At 42.0% G+C, this 20,485-nt stretch overlaps 1 protein-coding gene across 3 annotated transcripts in view; it reads right to left on the bottom strand.

Annotated features, from left to right (window-relative positions):
- ARHGEF6 (Rac/Cdc42 guanine nucleotide exchange factor 6) overlaps window positions 1–20,485 on the bottom strand; it is a 213,081-nt gene that overhangs the window by 127,993 nt on the left and 64,603 nt on the right. For all 3 annotated transcript variants that reach the window (XM_056540316.1, XM_056540318.1, XM_056540319.1), the window contains exons 10-11: window positions 10,135–10,273; window positions 4,431–4,490 (exon numbers count right to left, since the gene is read on the bottom strand). In XM_056540316.1, the coding sequence (XP_056396291.1) occupies window positions 4,431–4,490; window positions 10,135–10,273 (199 nt within the window). The remainder of the gene's footprint in view (window positions 1–4,430; window positions 4,491–10,134; window positions 10,274–20,485) is intronic.

Here is a 20,485-nt window from a genome sequence, read left to right as displayed (position 1 = left end):
ACACCCCCTCTGTCACCCATGTACACTCTTCTACACCCCTCTGCCACCCATGTACACTCTTCTACACCCCTTTCACCCATGTACTCTTCTACACCCATGTACACCCCTCTGTCACTCATGTACACTCCTCTACACCCCTCTGTCACCCATGCACATTCCTCTACACCCCTCTTCCACCCATGTACACTCTTCTACACCCATCTGTCACTCATGTACACCCCTTTGTCACCCATGGACACCCCTCTGCCACCCATATACACTCTTCTACACCCCACTGCCACCCATGTACACTCTTCTACACCCCTCCGCCACCCATGTACACTCTTCTACACCCCTCTGACAACCATGTACACTCTTCTACACCCCTCTGACAACCATGTACACTCTTCTACACCCCTCTGCCACCCATGTACACTCTTCTATACCCCTCTGACAACCATGTACACTCTTCTAAACCCCTCTGACAACCATGTACGCCCCTCTGTCACCCATGTACGCTCTTCTACACCCCTCTGACACCCATGTACACCCCTCAGTCACCCATGTACACTCCTCTACACCCCTCTGCCACCCATGTACACCCCTTTGCTTTGTCACCCCCTAAGCCCCTGTCACCTATGTACACTCTTCTACACCCATCTGTCAACCTCTATGCCCCTCTACCACCCATGTACACTCCTCTACACCCCTCTGCCACCCATGTACACCCCTCTGCCACCCATGTAGACCCCATTGTCACCCCTTACAACCCACTTTCACCCATGTACACTCCTCTACACCCCTCTTCCACCCATGTACACTCCCCTACACCCCTCTTCCACCCATGTACACTCCTCTACACCCCTCTGTCACCCATGTACACTCTTCGACACCCATCTGTCACCCATCTGCACCCCTCTGTTACCCATGTACACTCCTCTACACTCCTCTGTCACCATTGGAAAAAAGAGTGCGGAACCTAATAGGTTTGTTTTGCAGGTTTAATGGTGAAGAATTGTGTCTGGAAGAAATTGTCCTCATGGCCAGGGCAGATGGAGAAGAAAAGGGCTGATTAGAGAAGACTTCATTTGTGAGTTGCTGTCTAAAGCAGCACTTTAATCTACATACCCACAGATAAATAGATATTGTGCATTTTATGTATGGCAGCGATTTTCCCTTGTTTATTTTTTTTTTCTCAACCTTGGTAATTTAGAAAAAAAAATTTTCGGAGGGGTGCCCCGAGCCGAAAAAGGTTGGGAAACACTGGTGTAGACTATTAATCCAGCATTACTTTTACTTTCTTTATTCCAGTTGTAATTACCACAAAAAAAAAAAAAAAATGTCTTTGCAGTCACTGACAGTCGGATAGGCGTGGCCAGGGGTTCGCTATGCCCTCCTGCCACCACGCCTATCCCCTATACCTCAGAGCTGGGACTGCTGTGTTATTGACACAGGTCCCGGTGCATGCGCCCCCTTTTATGTGTGCGCATACGATAGGAATTTACGCAGCAAGCACTGGCTACCCTGGCCAGCACTCGCTCCTGCTGTCTGACATCGCTGCCGGTACAATGATAGAGGCAGGGAGCTCTCTAGCATTGCACAGGCACACGGAGATGTGAAACAGCAGGAGCGGGCGCTTGGTGGGGAAGAGATAACTCCTCTTCTTTGTGTGTGCCTGCATTCACTAGAGGCAGAGCTAACTCGCTCCCTGCCTCTAGCATTGTACCTGCGGCAATGTCAGACAGCAGGAGCGAGTGCTGGCCAGGGGAGCCAGCGCTTGCTGTGTAAAAATCAAAGGCGGCGCATGCGCCGGGACCTGTGTCAATCACACAGCAGTCTCAGCTCTGAGGTATAGGGATAGGCGTGGTGGCATGCGCCCCCTTTAATTTTTACACAGCAAGCGCTGGCTCCCCTGGCCAGCACTCGCTCCTGCTGTCTGACATTTCCGCAGGTACAATGCTAGAGGCAGGGACCGAGTTAGCTCTGCCTCTAGTGAATGCAGGCACACACAAAGAAGAGGAGTTATCGCTTCCCCACCAAGCGCCCGCTCCTGCTGTTTCACATCTCCGTGCGCCTGTGCAATGCTAGAGAGCTCCCTGCCTCTATCATTGTACCGGCAGCGATGTCAGACAGCAGGAGCGAGTGCTGGCCAGGGGAGCCAGTGCTTGCTGTGTAAATTCCTATCGTAGGCGCACACATAAAAGGGGGCACATGCACCGGGACCTGTGTCAATCACACAGCAGTCCCAGCTCTGAGGTATAGGGGATAGGCATGGTGGCAGGAGGGCATAGCGAACCCCTGGCCACGCCTATCCGACTGTCAGTGACTGCAAAGAAAAGTGTTTTTTGTGGTAATTACAACTGGAATAAAGAAGGTAAAAGTAATGCTGGATTAATAGTCTACACACAATACACTGACTATGGATAGTTTATATGCTCCAAACTTTATGACAAATGCGCTTTAAGGACTCAGTGTTTTTCAGTTTTTACATTTTCATTTTTTCCTCCTTACCTTTTAAAAATCATAACCTTTTAAATTTTCCACCTAAAAATCCATACTATGGCTTATTTTTTTGCAGCACCAATTCTGTTTTGCAGTGACATCAGTCATTTTACCCAAAAATCCACGGTGAAATCAGAAAAAACAAAACATTGTAGCTTGAAGAAAAAAATGCCATTTTGTAACCTTTGGGGGCTTCCGTTTCTACAAAGTGCATTTTTTGGTAAAAATGACACCTTCTCTTTAATCTGTAGGTCCAAACGATTAAAATGGTACCCTATTCATATAGGTTTGATTTTGTCGTACTTCTGGAAAAAATCAACTACATGCAGGCCAATTTATACGTTTTAAAATGTCATCTTCTGACCCCTATAACGTTTTTTATTTTTTTGTATCTTGGGCTGTATGAAGGCTAATTTTTGCGCTGTGATCTGAAGTTTTTATTGGTACCATTTTTGTTTTGATCAGACTTTTTGATCGCTTTTTATTCATTTTTTAATGGTATAAAAAGTAACAAAAAATATACTATTTTGGACTTTGGAATTTTTTAACGTGTACGCAATTGACCGTGTAGTTTAATTAACAATATATTTTTATACTTCGGACATTTACACACACGGCGATATCACATATGTTTATATTTATTTTTATTTACATAGTTTTTTTTTTTAGGGGAAAAGGGGGGTGATTCTGACTTTTATTAGGGAAGGGGTTAAATCACATTTATTAACACTTTATTTTCACTTTTTTTTTTTTTTGCAATGTTATAGCCACTATAACATTGCACACACTGATTTCCTACACTGATCACTGCCATGCATTAACATGGCATAGATTAGTGTTATTGCCGCTTGACTGCTCCTACCTGGATCTCAGGCACAAAGCAGTCATTCGGCGATCAGACACACAGGAGGGATCCTCCTCGTGTCCTGCAAGCTGTTCGGGACGCCGCTATTTCACCACGGCGGTCAAGAACAGCCCGAATGAGCTGCCAGGATGGTTTCGGTTTCACTTCAGACACGGTGGTCAACTTTAATCGCTGCGTCTGAAGGGTTAATTCTGGGCATCACCGCGATTGGGGATGTCCGGTATTAGCTCTGGGTCCCGGCAGTTGGTGGCCGCCGGGATCGACCCGATATGTTATATCGCGGGAGCCGGAGCAGGACGTAAATAAGTACTAAAGGATAGGCTTGTGAAACATGATCAGAGCCCTTCAGTTTCTTTGCCCTCCATCCAGACACAGGTGGCACATTCATTACACCTTTACTGCCCAGACCATTTCCAGGCACTTAGAAGAAAATTTGATGTCATGGTGCCCATCACATGTCCTGCCATTGACAGCCAGCTACAGGCACCACTGTTTGCTGTGGTGAACGAGAAACCTGGAATTCTATGGACTGGGGCTATTTCGTCTTTAGAAACTAATCCAGGTTCTGCTTGGAATCCACGTATGGTCAGGTTCAATTACGGAGGCCTCATGGTGAGCACTTTAATCCTGTCTCTGCTGTGGAGTGACACACTGCCCCAACTCCTGGCGTGATGATCTGGGGAGCAATTGCATACAACAGATGGTCCCCCCTCATAGTGATACGAGGGACAAGAACAGCTCAGTGATACGTGCTTGGTACCCTGTGGCCACATGTGTTGTCTCTTAGCAGGGCTACCAACTGGAATTTTTCAGCAGGATAATGCTGACCAACATACAAAATGCTGAGAACTGGCAGCTGCTATCCTGGAGAAGCAGCTACCAGGGTGACATCAAATTCTAATTACAAAATGACTAGTAGAATATATGGGAGTTTTGCCTTAGTCAGACATCCCCTCACAATAGAAGTGAGCATCCAGCATTGTTTCACTCTACGTAAGTGGTGAAATGTCAGGTGTGATTCACTCTGCTCAGAACCCAATCACTATATATAAACATGTGGCTTCTGACGACAAACTAATCTTACCACAAGAGCCTTGAATGATGCAGTGCTTCGCAGAACATCTTTATGATCTGGATGTGCTTCCTATAAGAAGAAGAAAGAATCATTGCTAATGTTTAGTTTTTCCTACTGATGGAGACAAGATAATGTGTAATACAACATATAAACCACTATCCCCATACTGTCACATACAATTCAACAAAAAGGACAAATTTAAGGGAGGCTTTGATCGTAAAATATTTTCTCTCATCTGGCCAGATGTTTAACATTAACATTTATACAATGCAGCAAAAAATAAAAGTAAACAATATGTAAAGCCCAATCCTGCGAGGCCAGTTGGCACAAATAAGTACCCATTGGATCAACTAGACAGAGCAAAGGATACACACTTTGGTGGCTTCGCCAGATACAGGGTCAATGTCTCAAGATGCCAGCTGCTATTCTTGAACCAGACAGTATCTCCACAAGAGAGGTGATACAATCTTACCAAGCTGGAAATCAAAACCAAACAAACTCATTCCTCTTCGTGTCCTTTAACTCATAGTGCTAAAATTCAGAAGGTACAGTAGTACAGAAATTGCAAAAATGGACTAAACTCCTTCTCTCTTTGTTTGGATTGGCTCATTTATTGAAAATGATGAGCTTTGCAAAATAGCTTTACCTATTGCAGACCCAACGCCTGCTCTTAGAACATGCAGATGTCCAGAAACTTCAAACAGCTTCTGTCAAATTCTTTTGGCTGAAGAACAGGCCTCATATATCTTATAACAAATTGACTCTGCCAAAAGACGAAGGAGGGCCGCAGTTTCTGTGTATCAGAGAATATAACTTGGCAGCCTTAGGCAGGTGAGGGATTGGATCTCGAACACAAACAGATTCTCCAATTTAGAGAGCAGAAACGAGTTAGCTTCTTGAGTATTACTCCACATGAAATATAGTCCGACACATTTTATCAGAGTTTGTTACTGTGAGATACAGTCACTTTTTGGAAGGCAGTGTGAAAAATGTATAAACTACCGGATTGTAGGACAAAATACAAGTGGATCCTGCAGGAAGGAGAAGTAGAAGTCCTTTCTTTTATATTTCCCATTCCTTTTGAATCCACTTCTGGCTTTGGCACAAAAAAAAAAAAGAATTTATTTACCAGAAGGCTAATATTTCTCAAGAGGTGCAGGATAAATTCCAAAACAATAGAAAAAAAGATGTGGTGTGCCACGGGGGTGCAATGTGAAGTGTATGGGGCAGATGTTGTAGCCCAGCGGCAGATGGTATTAACCCCTAAATGTTTGTGACGCCAGGGCGAGGTTTGCCTATGTAACCACCCGAAGGTAGCTCCGCTAGTCCTAGTTAGGCAGGGCAACTAAGAGTGCAAGGCCAGGTCAAAATGTCCAATTTACCACAAAATAGCACCAGTACAAGAAATAAAGCAAAATAGTGCCCTTGCACTGCTCTGTAGAAGGAAAAATAGTTTTTTTTGTAAAGGTTGTAAAACATGACAGAAATTATATAAATATGGTATCGCTATAACTGTACTTTTCTCTCACTGTAGAATTGCATTTTCCCCTCTCCAGTCCACAAATAATTATTTTGGTTTCTAAATACATTATATGGTAAAAATAAATGGTGCATTTAAAGGGGTATTCCAGCACTTAAAAACATATCCCTTATCCACATATATTTTATCTCTTGAAAAAGGGGTGAACCCCCGAAACGCATTAAAGGGGTACTCCACTCCACAGCGTTTGGGACATTTAGTTCCAAACGCTGGTGCAGGCTTCGGGGGTCACCACAACCCCTTGTGACATCATGGTCTGATCTCCTGTGATCTCCCTGCTGCACCCAGCGTTTGTTTAGAGCGTCGGGTGCAGCGTCGGAGGCTCATGACTTCACAGCCGTGCCCCGTTCCTGACGGCACTGCCATGCCCCCTCAATGCAAGTCAATGGGAGGGGGCGTGACGGCCGTCATGCCCCCTCCCATAGACTTGCAATGAGGGGGCATGGCCGTGACATCACGAGCAGAGCACGCCCGTTATGCCACGCGCCTCTGCCCTTCCAGTCATCCGGCACGGAGCGAAGTTCGCTCCATGCACTGGATGTCTGGGGTGCCGCAGCCGAGATCGCGGGGGTCCCCAGTGGCGGGACCCCCCCCAATCAGACATCTTATCCCCTATCCTTTGGATAGTGGAGAAGATGTCTAGGGGTGGAGTACGCCTTTAAGCAGGAAAAGCACAACTTGTCCTGCAAAAAGAAGAGTATTTTTTTAAAATGGAAAAATAAAAAAAAGTTAGGAAAAAACACTTGTCAAAAATAGCATCCGGTGGGATGGAGCTAAAGAGATGGCAAATAAATCAAAAAAGGGTCAGGGATGTTTAAATAGTTAAAGCTCAGTGATATATAACTAGATCAGCGCACAATACTTCTGCTGTGCACATTTCCTCTATCTGTAGTGTTAACGTCATAGCGTAAGCTTTCAAGTGTTGGGACTAAGATATCAGAATAAAGCAGATTGCTGAGTGCTGTGGAAAATCAATGCAGTCTTCTCAGTTGTTTCTACGGTTTCTTCATTTACACAGGGAAATAGCGGCGATGTAAGGCAATATGGCTATTATTCATATGTAAATAAGGCTGTTTATGTAGAAACATTCTCCACATCTTCCTGCTGACTGAAGACTAAGCCATTCTCATGCACAGCAGCTTGCTATCCTAAATTTGTACATAGAACAATTTCACAGTTATATTTGTTCTATAGCAGTAAATCAGATTCTCAATGTCTATCCTAGAAGTGACAGCTTGTCACAGCCTATACATGCCTATAGGCTATCTGTAACATATCATTCAATAAAGGCAGAAATATCCTATCCTATTCTACAAAGAGTGAGAAATCTATTACTTAAATAATACAAACACCAGAGTAGAGTTCTACAGGTATATTTTACTAGGATCACAGCACACAGTAAGCAGCGATATACTGAGAATACAGAACAAACAATCCCAGCTCCCCAGACACCATTCTTCTGGAGAGATCACAATTTATGTTTTATTAAAAATCACTAGAATTTTACCAATTCCTCATATGGTATCCTATAAAATATAATAAAACGTCCTCAGTATGAGATGAATAAAAAGGGATCAAAAGAAACCAGAATTGATCAAATCTAACATATCCAAACACATTTACATTTTAATCGTTTCTCGGGGGCCTTCGCGGTATGCTATGTGGTTGTTTGCTAGATGTAGCTATATCATAAGAAATTGGTGCAAAATAAACCTCCTTCTACAGTATATAGGCATTGCACATGGATAATTCATATGCCCATGTAAGACGTTAGAAGTTCTGGAATAATAAATGTATGTACAATTTAGATTCCAGGAATAGATACTTTGTATGTTTTTACCTCACCGCTACCTGAATGATCTGTGTGCAGCTGACAGTATTTTTTCACATCCATATATCACAGTTTTGGGCATCAATGCACAAGCAGAGTTCGAGTGGGTTCAAAGGTGAGCCACCACAGTGATAAATAAATATGTCTCATGCATGAAAACTTATCCCACATAGGAGCGCGTCACAACCCCCGCCCAAAGTGGAGGCCGCCACGCCCCCTCCATTAAGCTCTATGGAAGAGGCGAAGGTTGCCAAACAGGCTACAGTACAGGGCCTCCATACAGGAGATCACAGGGGGCCCCAGCGCTCTAAAACTTATCCCCTATCCTTCAGATAGGAGATAAGTTTTTATGCATGAGACTTATATTTCATTGTACGACCAGTGAGAAGTCACCTATAATCTTTCCTAGAGAAAAACATGTCATAGTGAACACACTTAAATGGGTATTCCGCCCCTAGACATCTTATCCCTATCCAAAGGATAGGGCATGAGATGTCTGATTGCAGGGGTCCCGACGCAATCTCCCTGCTGCACCAGGTGCTCGTTTAGAGCATCGGGTGCATTGCCGGAGGCTTGTGATGTAACGGCCACGCCCCACTTGTGACATCACAGCAATGCCCCCCCAATGCAAGTCTATGGGAGGGGCCGTGACAGATGTCATGCCCCACTCCCACAGACTTACATTGAGGGGGCCCGGCTGTGACGTCACAAGCGGGGCATGGCCATGACGTCACGAGCCTCCACCCCACATCGCCAGTCATCCAGTGAAGTTCGCTCTGTGCAAAGGATGTCTGGGGTGCTGCCGCTGAGATCGCGGGGGGCCCTAGACATCTTAGCCCCTATCCTTTAGATAGAGGATAAGATGTCTAGAGGCGGAGTACCCCTTTAAGCATTCTTTCAAATATTAATATTTTCCCCCCAAAGGAACTACTTAAAAATTTAAACTTGAAAAAAATAAGTTTATATGCTTAAAAGCGCCCTATTCTGATCCATATTCACTTTTTATTCTTAAGTCTCTGGAGGGCTCAATCTTGTGTTTCAAGATCTGTCGTTTTTATTGGTACCATTTTTTGTTATATTGGACTTTTTTTTTCTTTTCTGATATATCATGTGACCAAACATGAACAATTCTGGCATTAAGTATTTTTTTTATTTATGGCATTCACTGATTGTAAATATTGTTTTGTAATCGTTCAGACAATTTAGCATGTGGCAATGCCAAATATGTTCATTGTATTTGTTTTTTTAAATGATTTGTACCCATCACAAAAAACTTTTGCCATGTTCTAGAGACGTGACATGTCAAAAGTTTTCATTGGTCTGAATGTTCAGACCCCAAACAATTGTTAGTACCAGCAGGGAAAAAAGGATAGCGGACTTACACTGTACGTTTGCCTCTCTTAGTGTTATCTTCTCCAAGCTAGTCCTAGGTATTGGATTGCGGTCTGAACACCCAGACCCTGACCGAACAAAACTTTTGACATGTCTCTTGAACATGTCGAAAGTTCTTTAAATTGACAGTGCCCATTTTATTTATAAAAAAAAAAAAAATGAAAAAGGGGGTTCATTTTAATTTTGAATATTTGTTAAAAAGAAACTGACACCCTGTTCACCTGCACTAAACCCAATATACTGGGTTATAGTGCGGGTGAACAGCTTTACAAAGAGGAGTCACCTACTTAAATCCATTCACTATTTCCTGAGTTATGCCACTGTAATCTTCCTGCTGCATTACGCTCCAGCTTTAAGGGCTTATAATATTTTTAAACACTTTTTTTTATTATTTTTAACACTTAACACTAAGCCCTGTTAGGGAAATTTTTAAGCAATCATTGGATTGCTTATACTGATTAATGTAATGCTATTGCATTCATCAGATAGATAGGTGCTCTGCTAGTACAGCCTGTCTGAGGCAGGCTGTATTATTAAAGCCAATTTGGTCAGCACTGAGGCCTTCAGAAGACCTCCGGCTGCCATATTAGCAGATCAGACATTTGGCATATGTCATCTGGCCTTTTAAATGGCACCATCAGTATTTAAGGGATTACATGACCAACATAAGCATGTTGGTCATTAACAGTGAGAGGCGGCTGCTGTATGCAGCTTCTGAGCTCACGTCTTGATGACGCTTATGGTGTAACTGTATGTCATGTGTCACTAAATGATTACAAGGAACACTCTAGGCACGAGGGTAAGGATCCTGACACATGGATTCTTTCTTTGGTGTTCTTTGAATTCCTTTTTCATGCATTGTCTAATTAATAAAAGTCTGTTCATACCTCACACCAAACATTCCAAAGAGATGCTGCAACATCAATAAGCACTTTAAAAGAAGCATTTACCTCCATGTGTCTTTCCAGTTCTTGAAGGGAATTGACATATTTCTCCAGCCTCATAAAGGGCCTGCTGAGACTTGTGGTCAGCAACATAATTCCTGGGTTACTGGCTCCTTTTCCCTCCATAAACTTCTCCAGTTCATCACTAATAAAGAGAAGGTAGCATGGTCACCATCAGCTAAGGTAATTTCATTATACTATAGATATAACTAGAATAGTATGCGCTGTATAGGGTCCCATACTTGCATTATGTGGTGTTCATATACATGAGTTTATCATTTACAATATAGGTCTGAAGTCCCCCAGTAACTGTAAAAGTGTACACATTTGTATACAAACTATTCTCCATACTTCAGTATATGAAGGGTCTGAACCATGCGCAGCATCTGGTTCCCTCATCATGAATAACTAAGATTTATTTTAAAACACTGCAGCGTTTCAGAGAAATACTTAGTTTTAAGCCTAGCTGTGGTAAAGGTGAAGTGTGTAGGAAGTGGTCTAACTGGCTTCCCCCCTGCTCAGCTTGGCTTGATTGATAGTATAAATCTGCTGACAGACTCCCTTTAAAGAGTACCTGTCATGATCTTGTTAACCCCTTAAGGACGCAGGGTTTTTCCGTTTTTGCATTTTGATTTTTTCCTCATCACCTTCTAAAAATCATAACGCTTTCAATTTTGCACATAAAATTCCATATGATGGCTTATTTTTTGCGCCACCAATTCTACTCTGCAGTGACAATAGTCATTTAACCCAAAAATCCATGACGAAACGGAAAAAAAAATTCATTGTGCGACAAAATTGAAGAAAAAATGTCATTTTTTAACCTTTGGGGGCTTCCGTTTCTACACAGTGCATTAAAAATAACACCTTATCTTTATTCTGTAGGTCCATACGGTTAAAATGATACCCTACTTATATAGGTTGGATATTGTCGTACTTCGTTAAAAAAAAATCATAACTACATGCAGGAAAATTTATATGTTAAAAATTCTCATCTTTTAACCCCTATAACTTTTATTTTTCCGTGTACGGGCCGGTATAAGGACTAATTTTTTGCGCCGTGTTCTGAAGTTTTTATTGGTACCATTTTTGTATTGATCGGACTTTTTGATCGCTTTTTATTCATTTTTTCAGGATATAAAAAGTTACCAAAAATACGCTATTTTAGACTTTGGAATTTTTTTGCGCGTACGCCATTCACCGTGCGATTTAATTAACCATATCTTTTTATAATTCGGACATTTCCGCATGCGGCGATACCACATATGTTTTTTTTATTTTTTTATTTACACCGTATTTAACGTACGTGGGCAGCGTATGTATCTTGCCAGAGGCTTAATACACTAGGATCTACAGCCTGTTTTTCCAACTGTTAACGGGGAACAAGTTGAACCTAGTCAAGAGGGAGGTTACATACCGCACGTGGAGAATAGGGGGGTTTATCTACGGTAAACACCTTCTTGAAAACTAACATCTCAAATCTCTGGAAAGAGAGGGCTCCTCTGTGTGTAATCTCCTGCAGGGAATGGTTTCAGCCTTTCTTCCAGGAATGGGAGAGAGGAGTGCGGTTGAAGGACCTCTGTATGCCTCATGGATATCTTCCGGCTTACGCTATCCTGACGCTGAAGGCGATATGTTAGTGGGGTCTGGGAGTGTGGGAGATCAGGACCCAGTCAAGACAGTTCCTTGACAAACGGGTTCTGTTGACCCACTTCCAGAAGCCTCTGGTGCTCAGCGACTGCCCAGGTCAGGATCTGAGGGTGGGGTTGTATCTTTTGAACATGAAAAGGATCCCCCAGAAGTTTTGGGACTTGGCCTGGCACTGCTTTCAGGGGAAGCTATATGTGAAAAAAAGGTGCCATAAAACTTACCCATTTAAATATTTGGTGTAGTTCTAATTATATAGAATAAAGGCTGTGTGTCAAAAAAGTGGTTCTGAGACCAACAAAAGAAAAGGGGAATTTAGAATATAGAAGCAGCCCCCCAGTCAATCACACTAGATAAACACTTGTTCTATACAACAACTAGTAGGTAAGTATCAAAATAATACCCCCTTACTATTGGGTGAATAGCAAGGGCGTATTATTTTGATATTACAGTGGGGATCAAAAGTTTGGGCACCCCAGGTAAAAATTTGTGTTAATGTGCATAAAGAAGCCAAGGAAAGATGGGAAATCTCCAAAAGGCATCAAATTACAGATTAGAAATTCTTATAATATGTCAACAAAAGTTAGATTTTATTTCCATCATTTACACTTTCAAAATAACAGAAAACAAAGAAATGGCATCTGCAAAAGTTTGGGCACCCTGCAGAATTTATTGCATGCACTCCCCCCTTTGCAAAGCTGAGATCTGCCAGTGTCATGGATTGTTCTCAATCATCATCTGGGAAGACCAGGTGATGTCAATCTCAAAGGTTTTAAATGCCCAGAGTCATCTGACCTTGCCCCAACAATCAGCACCATGGGTTCTTCTAAGCGGTTGTCTAGAAATCTGAAACTGAAAATAGTTGGCGCTCACAAAGTTGGAGAAGGCTATGAGAAGATAGCAAAACTTTTCAGATGTCAATATCCTCTGTTCGGAATGTAATTAAGAAATAGCAGTCATCAGGAACAGTGGAAGTTAAAGCAAGATCTGGAAGACCAAGAAAAATATCAGACAGAACAGCTCGCAGGATTGTGAGAAAAACATTTCATAACCCACGTTTGACTGCACAATCCCTGGCAGACACTGGAGTTGTGCTACACTATTCCACTATAAAGAGATACTTGTACAAATATGGTCTTCATGGAAGAGTCATCAGAAGAAAACCTCTTCTACATCCGCACCATAAAAATCAGCGTTTGAACTTTGAACATATAGACAAGCCTGATGCATTTTGGAAACAAGTTCTGTGGAACGATGAGGTTAAAATTGAACTTTTTGGCCAGAATGAGCAAAGGTACGTTTGGAGAAGAAGGGGAACAGAATTTTATGAAAAGAACCTCTGTCCAACTGTTCAGCATGGGGGTGGATCAATCATGCTTTGGGGTTGTATTGCAGCCAGTGGCACAGGGAACATCTCACGAGTAGAAGGAAAAATGTATTCAAAAACATTTCAGCAAATTTGGGATGCTAACTTGATGCCATCTGTGAAAAAGCTGAAGTTAAAGAGAGGATGGCTTCTACAAATGGATAATGATCCTAAACACACCTCGAAATCCACGGGAGATTACATCAAGAGGGGTAAAATGAAGGTTTTGCCATGGCCTTCACAATCTCCTGACCTCAACATAATTGAAAATCTATGGATAGACCTTAAAAGAGCAGTGCGTGACAGACAGCCCAGAGATCTCACAGAACTGGAAGACTTTTGTAAGGAAGAATGGGCAAAGATACCTCAAACAAGAATTTAAAGAGTTTTGGCTGGCTACAAAAAGCATTTACAAGCTGTGATACTTGCCAAAGGGGGCAGTACAAGATATTAATTCTGCAGGGTGCCCAAACTTTGCAGTTGCCATTTTTTTGTTTTCTGTTATTTTGAAAGTGTAAATGATGGAAATAAAATCTAACTTTTGTTGACATTAAGAATGATATAAGAATGTCTAATCTGTAATTTGATGCCTTTTGGAGATTTTTCCAACTTTCCTTGGCTTCATTATGCACATTAATAAAAAAATTTACCTGGGGTGCCCAAACGTTTGATCCCCACTGTATCTAGTGTGATTGACTGGGGAGCTGCATCTACATTCTAAATTCCCCTTTTCTTTTTCCCCTTGTTGGTGACAGTACCACTTTGACACATTAAAATACTTGGTGGTGTACTGCTAATTATATAGTGTTATGACACCTTTCTTTTGCTTTTCACAAGTCTTGACCAGTAAAGTGAACTACTGGTTAACGTATAACCATATCTTTTTACGTAATTATTAGTTTATGAAGCTATATGTAAGGGACAACCTGAAGTACAGGAACTCTGATGACCAGGGATGTCCTCGAGAAGAGTGTGGGGACACGCTGGAAAGCATGGACCAATTCCTGCTTCATCGTCCCTTAATTATTGGGGTTTACAACAGGTCGGGTGCTTCCATTGGCTGAAGACAACTTGCTGGCCTTACTTATTCGGAGTAGGCTTATGGGGCATTCAGGACCCTGGGTGGCCGAGACCAGGGCACTTAATTTAGTGGTTAGGTGCTACATGTGGAACACACAGTGTTTAGTGTCGACCCAACAGAAAATCCTCTCTGAGGTGGAGGTTTGTAGGAATGTCACCGGTGACCTCGGGAAGATCAGGTCTTTGGAGTATGGCAGTCTTGGTACCAGTAGGGCCTCTCTCCTATGGCGAGGTTTTTCTTTTGATGTGCTCTAGGTATTAGGCCTTTTGGGCCGAGTACCCTTATTTTGGTTAGGGGCAGTGATATAGGAACAGGGATAGGGTAAGTGTAAGGTTAGTTTAATGAAGAGATAGAGATAAAGTGAGAGGTATGGTAAAGTATGGAGAGTTCAAATTTATTTATATCAGGATTGCTATCCTTCGACCCCGGTGGTGGGCTAATACATGGACACCCTAGCTTTTTGTTTTGTTTTCAGAATGTGAATGTTGAAAAAGGGCTTACAGGCACTGAACTTGGGCCTATAAATGGTTTGTATTATTTTTATGTGATTTGTTATGTTGTTCTGTATAGGTAGTGATAGAATTGGGTAGAAGAAACTCCATTTTGTCTTCTAGAGAATCAATTTTTTTTAAGTCTAAGTGACTGCATTCTATCATTCTTGTTTTTTTTACATAACTCCTGTGTTTATAGACTAGAGACAATTAGCATCTTATATTCAAGGCTAATGGGATACAAGGGAGGAACATCTTATCCACATCTTATCAGATGTGTCCTTGAAACAATGGCTTGTTATGTATTCAACTTTTGCTGACTACGCAGATGATTTACTGTTTGCTGTCTTTCATACAATTTAAAGTTTACTGCGCATGCCTTTGTACAAGGAAGCTTATTTTAAGTAAATTGCCAGTCTTAGAGACTGCACTTGGCTTGGTCACAGCAGTTGTGTCTGTGTCTTGATTTGAGTGACTTGATTGAGCAGGTGGCGCTGGGGGAGGGTGGGGGGACTGCAGCCCCTTACAAGTCTTCAGCGCACAAATTGGGCATCCAGCAACAGAAGACGTCTCAACCTTTGGGGTCGAACCGAACAGTAGGTAGTTGGGTTTTAGTTAGGTTGGGTCTGGGATTTTGGGTGGAGCAAGAAATGAATCGTGTGCGGACTTGATGTTCTTTTTGGGTGGCCTGGAGTGAGTCAGTTATAGGACAAGACTGTACTGTTTGGACTCTGACCCTCATCCAGATGTGAGTGGTGTGGGTGATGGGTATAATTAGACTTAATTTACTGTATTAGGTTTGTTACTAATTATTTGTATATTTGCTTATAATTTAAGAATGTTTACACTGTATATATTGTATATAAAATCTTTGGGTGTATAGTTACGTTGATAGTCGGGCCAGTTTACTTAAGTTGGAATGAAAAATAAAAAAATATCAAATTGACGTTATTTTTCAGTTATAGCAAAGTAAGCTATGTTTAATTTGTTTATTTAAAATAGGGGAAAATATTATTTATAAAAAAATAAATAAAAATTAAAACATTGTGTGTGTATGTGTATGTACATGTGTGTGTAGTGTGGTGTGTGGTAAAATACATTTTCCAAATCAGTGTTTATTTTTGTTATAGCGTAGCAAAGTTAGCCCCACTTTTCTTTAAATTTAATATAATAAAGAAAGAAAAAAAAAATCTGTCCAAGTCGAAATTTATTTATGTTATAGCAAAGTAAGCAAAATGTATGTTATTTATAAATTTAAAACTATTATTGTTTAGTATAATATGAGTGTTTGTGTATTAAAACAGGTTAGTTGTGTGTGTAGTTATTTATAAAAAAATAATAATAATTTGTTCCAAGTCGGAGTTCATTTTTGTTGTAGCATAGTAAGCTGTATGTATTTATTTTGTCTATTAAAAATAAATAAAAAATTCTAGTGTATGCTGGGCTGGCTGGTTAGGTAGGTTTTTGGTTCAAAGATGGTTTTGTGTTTTAGTTATAGCTGGTAACGCTTATTTTTCAGTTTATTCTTCAGAAATTGAAAATTTGTATTTATGTTTATAATAATGGTTTGTATTTTTGTAAGGTTTTATATTTTCATAATAAAAGAGTTTCAGTGTGAGATATGACTGGTTAAGGCTGCACCCCCCCCCCCCCCCCCCCATGCATTTCCTGATAGGGATGAGCGAATCGAATCTGACAAATCCGAATTAGTTACGAATTTCAGTAAATATTCATTTTATCATTTTACTACGAATCCAAATATCGCCACGATTCTATCGCACAAATCGCTTTATTAAACTCCATTTAGTGCAGTCCAGGCTCCAAGGCATGTAAGATGGCTGCTCCACATGTCAGGACATGGGTGCAAGGAACTCTGGGAAGACGGGAAGACGGGTAGGCGATATGACCCTGAATCGCATATGGCCTATCAGAAGCCAGTCACCCCTGTGATGTCACAGCCCTATATAATCGGCAGCCATTTTGCAGCCAGTCATTGCAGACATCAGCGTTTTATTGCAGAGAGCGAGGGACAGAGAGCAGTGTGTGTCGCACAGAAAAGCATTTTTACAGCAGCGATTCACCTCAAACCCAAGTCCAGCCTAGATGCACTGATAGGGAGGGAAGAGAGACAGAGAGAAAGTGCAATTTTGGGTGTACTACATAGCGACTGTGTGCTGCAGCACTGGTGTGTACAACAACTGAAAAGCTAATAGTAGCCAGCCAGTTGTGTGAGCAGAGCACTAAAAGCCATAATCACCTGCTATTAGTGCCTAATACAGGTTGCGGAGGGTATTGTCCTCTATTAAGTGTAACCTGTGCATACATAGGTGGTGACGATTTTGTTCCTATTAGAGTCTTAAGGGCCCAGTTACTGAAAAAGCCCATCCAAAAGTACACAACTGCTGGTGTTGTAGACAAATGTAGACTGTTTTAAGCATAGTGGAGCGTATTGTACTCCCCTCATAAGTGCTTACGACATACGTACATCTACGTAGTGTACCATTTTGTTCCTGTTCTAGTCCTAAGGGCCTAGTTACTGTGAAAGGCCAGCCAAAAGTACACACCTGCTGCTGTTCTAGACAAATACTGTTTTAAGCGTAGTGGAGCGTATTGTCCTCCCCTCATATACTCACTAATTATGTCAGGAAGAGAATTGCCAGGACATTCAAAGAGGAGGAGTGGCAGAGGCCTAAATTCATCAGGTGCAGGCAGAGGTCGCAGGAGACTAGGGGCGAGTGGCAGCAGAAGCCGCAGCAAGAAGCCTGAGCTCCCGGTATCAGCTAGCGGTCGTGTCTCGACCAGCAACATCTGACACCCCCAGTCAACAGTCGATGGGTTCCTCAGACAACCCTCAGTTGGCATGGCCCAGGAGCAGTCCCTGTCCTCCCATTGCCTCTGTCCTATGCTGGTCCCTCCCCCACAGAAGAATCGTATGCTGTGGGTTCAGCTCCACTATTTAGTGAGAACGATCTACTAGAGGACAGTCAGAAGCTACTTCCCAGCAGAGAAGTCGAGGAGACATACGCCGAAAATTTGATGAATCGGCCGAATTGAATTTTTGAAAAATCCGCTCATCTCTATTTCCTGATTTTGGACTTCTGCCAGGTCAGCAGGAATCCAAAGTCTGTGCAAGAGATGGGGGGATATATGCTCTGGACAAGTAGGGAGACACCTAGTGGCAGCTTTTTTAAACAAAAATAAAACATAGAAAACTTCATTTTTCTTTAAACAAAGTACATTAGATTTTTTTTATTAACTATAAGGAGTGCAATAGCAAAAATGAGCTTTTATGATAGTGGCCATTTAAGGAGAATCTGTCAGCAGTTTTGAGTCCAAACATATGTTGAAGGGTTTTTACTATGAAGCAAAAGGAAAACTGTAGTGGTATATAACGTATCTCCTTTACAAAGGATAAGTGATACGTTATAGATCGCGGAGGGTCTGACCGGGGTCCCGGATCCCCTGCCTCCCCCCGTGATGCCTGCCTGTGACTCCGCTAGTCAATAAAGAATCATTGGATGGTGAGTGCAGTCCCATGTCCTTTTCTTTCATAATTATTGCACACACTCTGTTTGGACTTTGCACCGCCGCAACCTATTAATATCCACGATCGCCTGTCCGACCCCTGACATATGCTTGCACACCCTAGTCCTGCTAGTGCCGGGCCTTCAGTTTCTTTTAGTTTACAGCTGTAGTAATGTTTACAAAGGCCTGAGCATGTTGTAGCAGGGAACATCACTTGTCATTGTAGCATCACTTGTCATTTTCTCCTCCTCTACCTTTTTCTGTATGTACAGTTATGGCCGTAAATGTTGGCACCCCTTACATTTTTCTAGAAAATGAAGTATTTCTCACAGAAAAGGATTGCAGTAACACGTGTTTTGCTATACACATGTTTATTCCCTTTGTGTATATTGGAACTAAACCAAAAAAGGGAGGAAAAAAAGCAAATTGGACATAATGTCCCACCAAACTCCAAAAATGGGCTGGCCAAAATTATTGGCACCCTTAACTTTTTTCAATGAACTGGTGCCAGAAAGTTATACAGATTTGCAAATTACCTCTATTAAAAAATCTTAAATCCTTTTAGTACCTTTTAGCAGCTGTATGCTACAGAGGAAATTCTTTACTTTTTGAATTTCTTTTTTGTCTTGTCCACAGTGCTCTCTGCCGACACCTCTGTCCGTGTCAGGAACTGTCCAGAGCAGCATAGGTTTGCTATGGGGATTTTCTCCTGCTCTGGACAGTTCCTGATACGGGCATCAGGTGTCAGCAGAGAGCACTGTGGACAACACAAAAAAAGAAATAAAAAAATATAAAGAAATTTTCCTCTGTAGCAAACAGCTGCTAAAAAGCACAGGAAGGATTAAGATTTTTTAATTGAAGTAATTTACAAATCTGTTTAACTTTCTGGCACCACTTCATTTAAGAAAAAAAGTTTTCCACCGGCATACCCCTTTAATATTTGGTTGCACACCCTTTGGAAAAAATAACTGAAATCAGTCCCTTCCTATAACCATCAACAAGCGTCTTAGGCCCCTTTCACACTATAAAGTTAAGAGACCCATTATAAGCTTCAGTTAGGAAAGCCTTAAAAACGGATGTTAAATGGCCGTAAAAAAAATCCCATTAAAGTCTATGGGATTTTTTGATTATCCGTTATAGTCCGTCAGGAATAATGGATGTTATTTGTGACGGGGAAAATAACGGGACATGCACTAATTTTTCTTTCATCACAAGAAACGGGGAAATTAATATCCGTTATTTTTAACATTGAAATCTATGGCAAACAGATGAGCCTTTAGTCATCTGTTTGCACCTGGTTTATAATATCCGTTATTACTTCTGAGCATGCTCAGAAGAGGGGACATCAGCAGACTCCTGCAGTGCTGAGGGACTACTACTACTCCCATCATGGAACAGACTAGTTTCCATGAAGGGAGTAGTAATTCCCTGACTGCGGGAGTCTGCCGGTGGCTGGGGAGGCTACATTAGTGTTTGTACTACAACCCCCATCATGGAACAGATTATGTTCCATGATGGGGGTTGTAGTACAGGGGCTGAGGGATTGATCGCACCAGGTCTCATTTCTGAGACCCGATGCGATTAGAAGTTATTAAACAGGGGAGTGGGCGGCATGCTCCCCTCTTCTGCGATGTACAATGTATTTTACTTTCATTTTTAATTCCCCACCGGGAACCCGGCTGGGTTTTCAAATAGAAGCGTTGCGAAGGGGAAAGACATATAGAATCGCTGGGGGTGGGGTATATGTCTGGCCCCCACAGCGCTTCTATATATCTTGCTCCCCACAGCGCTTCAATATATCTTGCCCCCCGCAGCGCACTATTATATTCCCCCCCCCCCCCTGCAGCGCTATCATAAGCCCCCGGCAGTACTATAAATGAAAAGTATTCTATTAGCAGCGTATCGGGCCAGGAAGCCGGCCAGCCAGATGCGTTGCTGAAAGAGTACTTGTCTTTCATAGCGCTGCAGTGGCATGCACATAAAAGCACTGTGGGGACCAGATAACACAATATGTGCGACCCCCACAGCGCTTCTATAATCATATGACTCCACAGCACTATGAATGAAAAGTATTCTAACAGCAGCACATCTGGAAGGCCAGATGTGCTGCTGATAGAATACTTTTTATTCATAGAGCTGCAGAGGCATATGATTATAGAAGCGCTGTGAGGTTCAGACATATATACAGATGCCACAGCAGCGCTAGCATTATATATATCTGGCCCCCACAGTGCTTCTGTGTACATA

This window comes from Hyla sarda, chromosome 9 (genome assembly GCF_029499605.1).
Source record: "Hyla sarda isolate aHylSar1 chromosome 9, aHylSar1.hap1, whole genome shotgun sequence".
In the NCBI taxonomy this organism is placed as follows: Eukaryota; Metazoa; Chordata; class Amphibia; order Anura; family Hylidae; genus Hyla; species Hyla sarda.
This window is presented reverse-complemented; position numbering and strand designations above follow the sequence as displayed.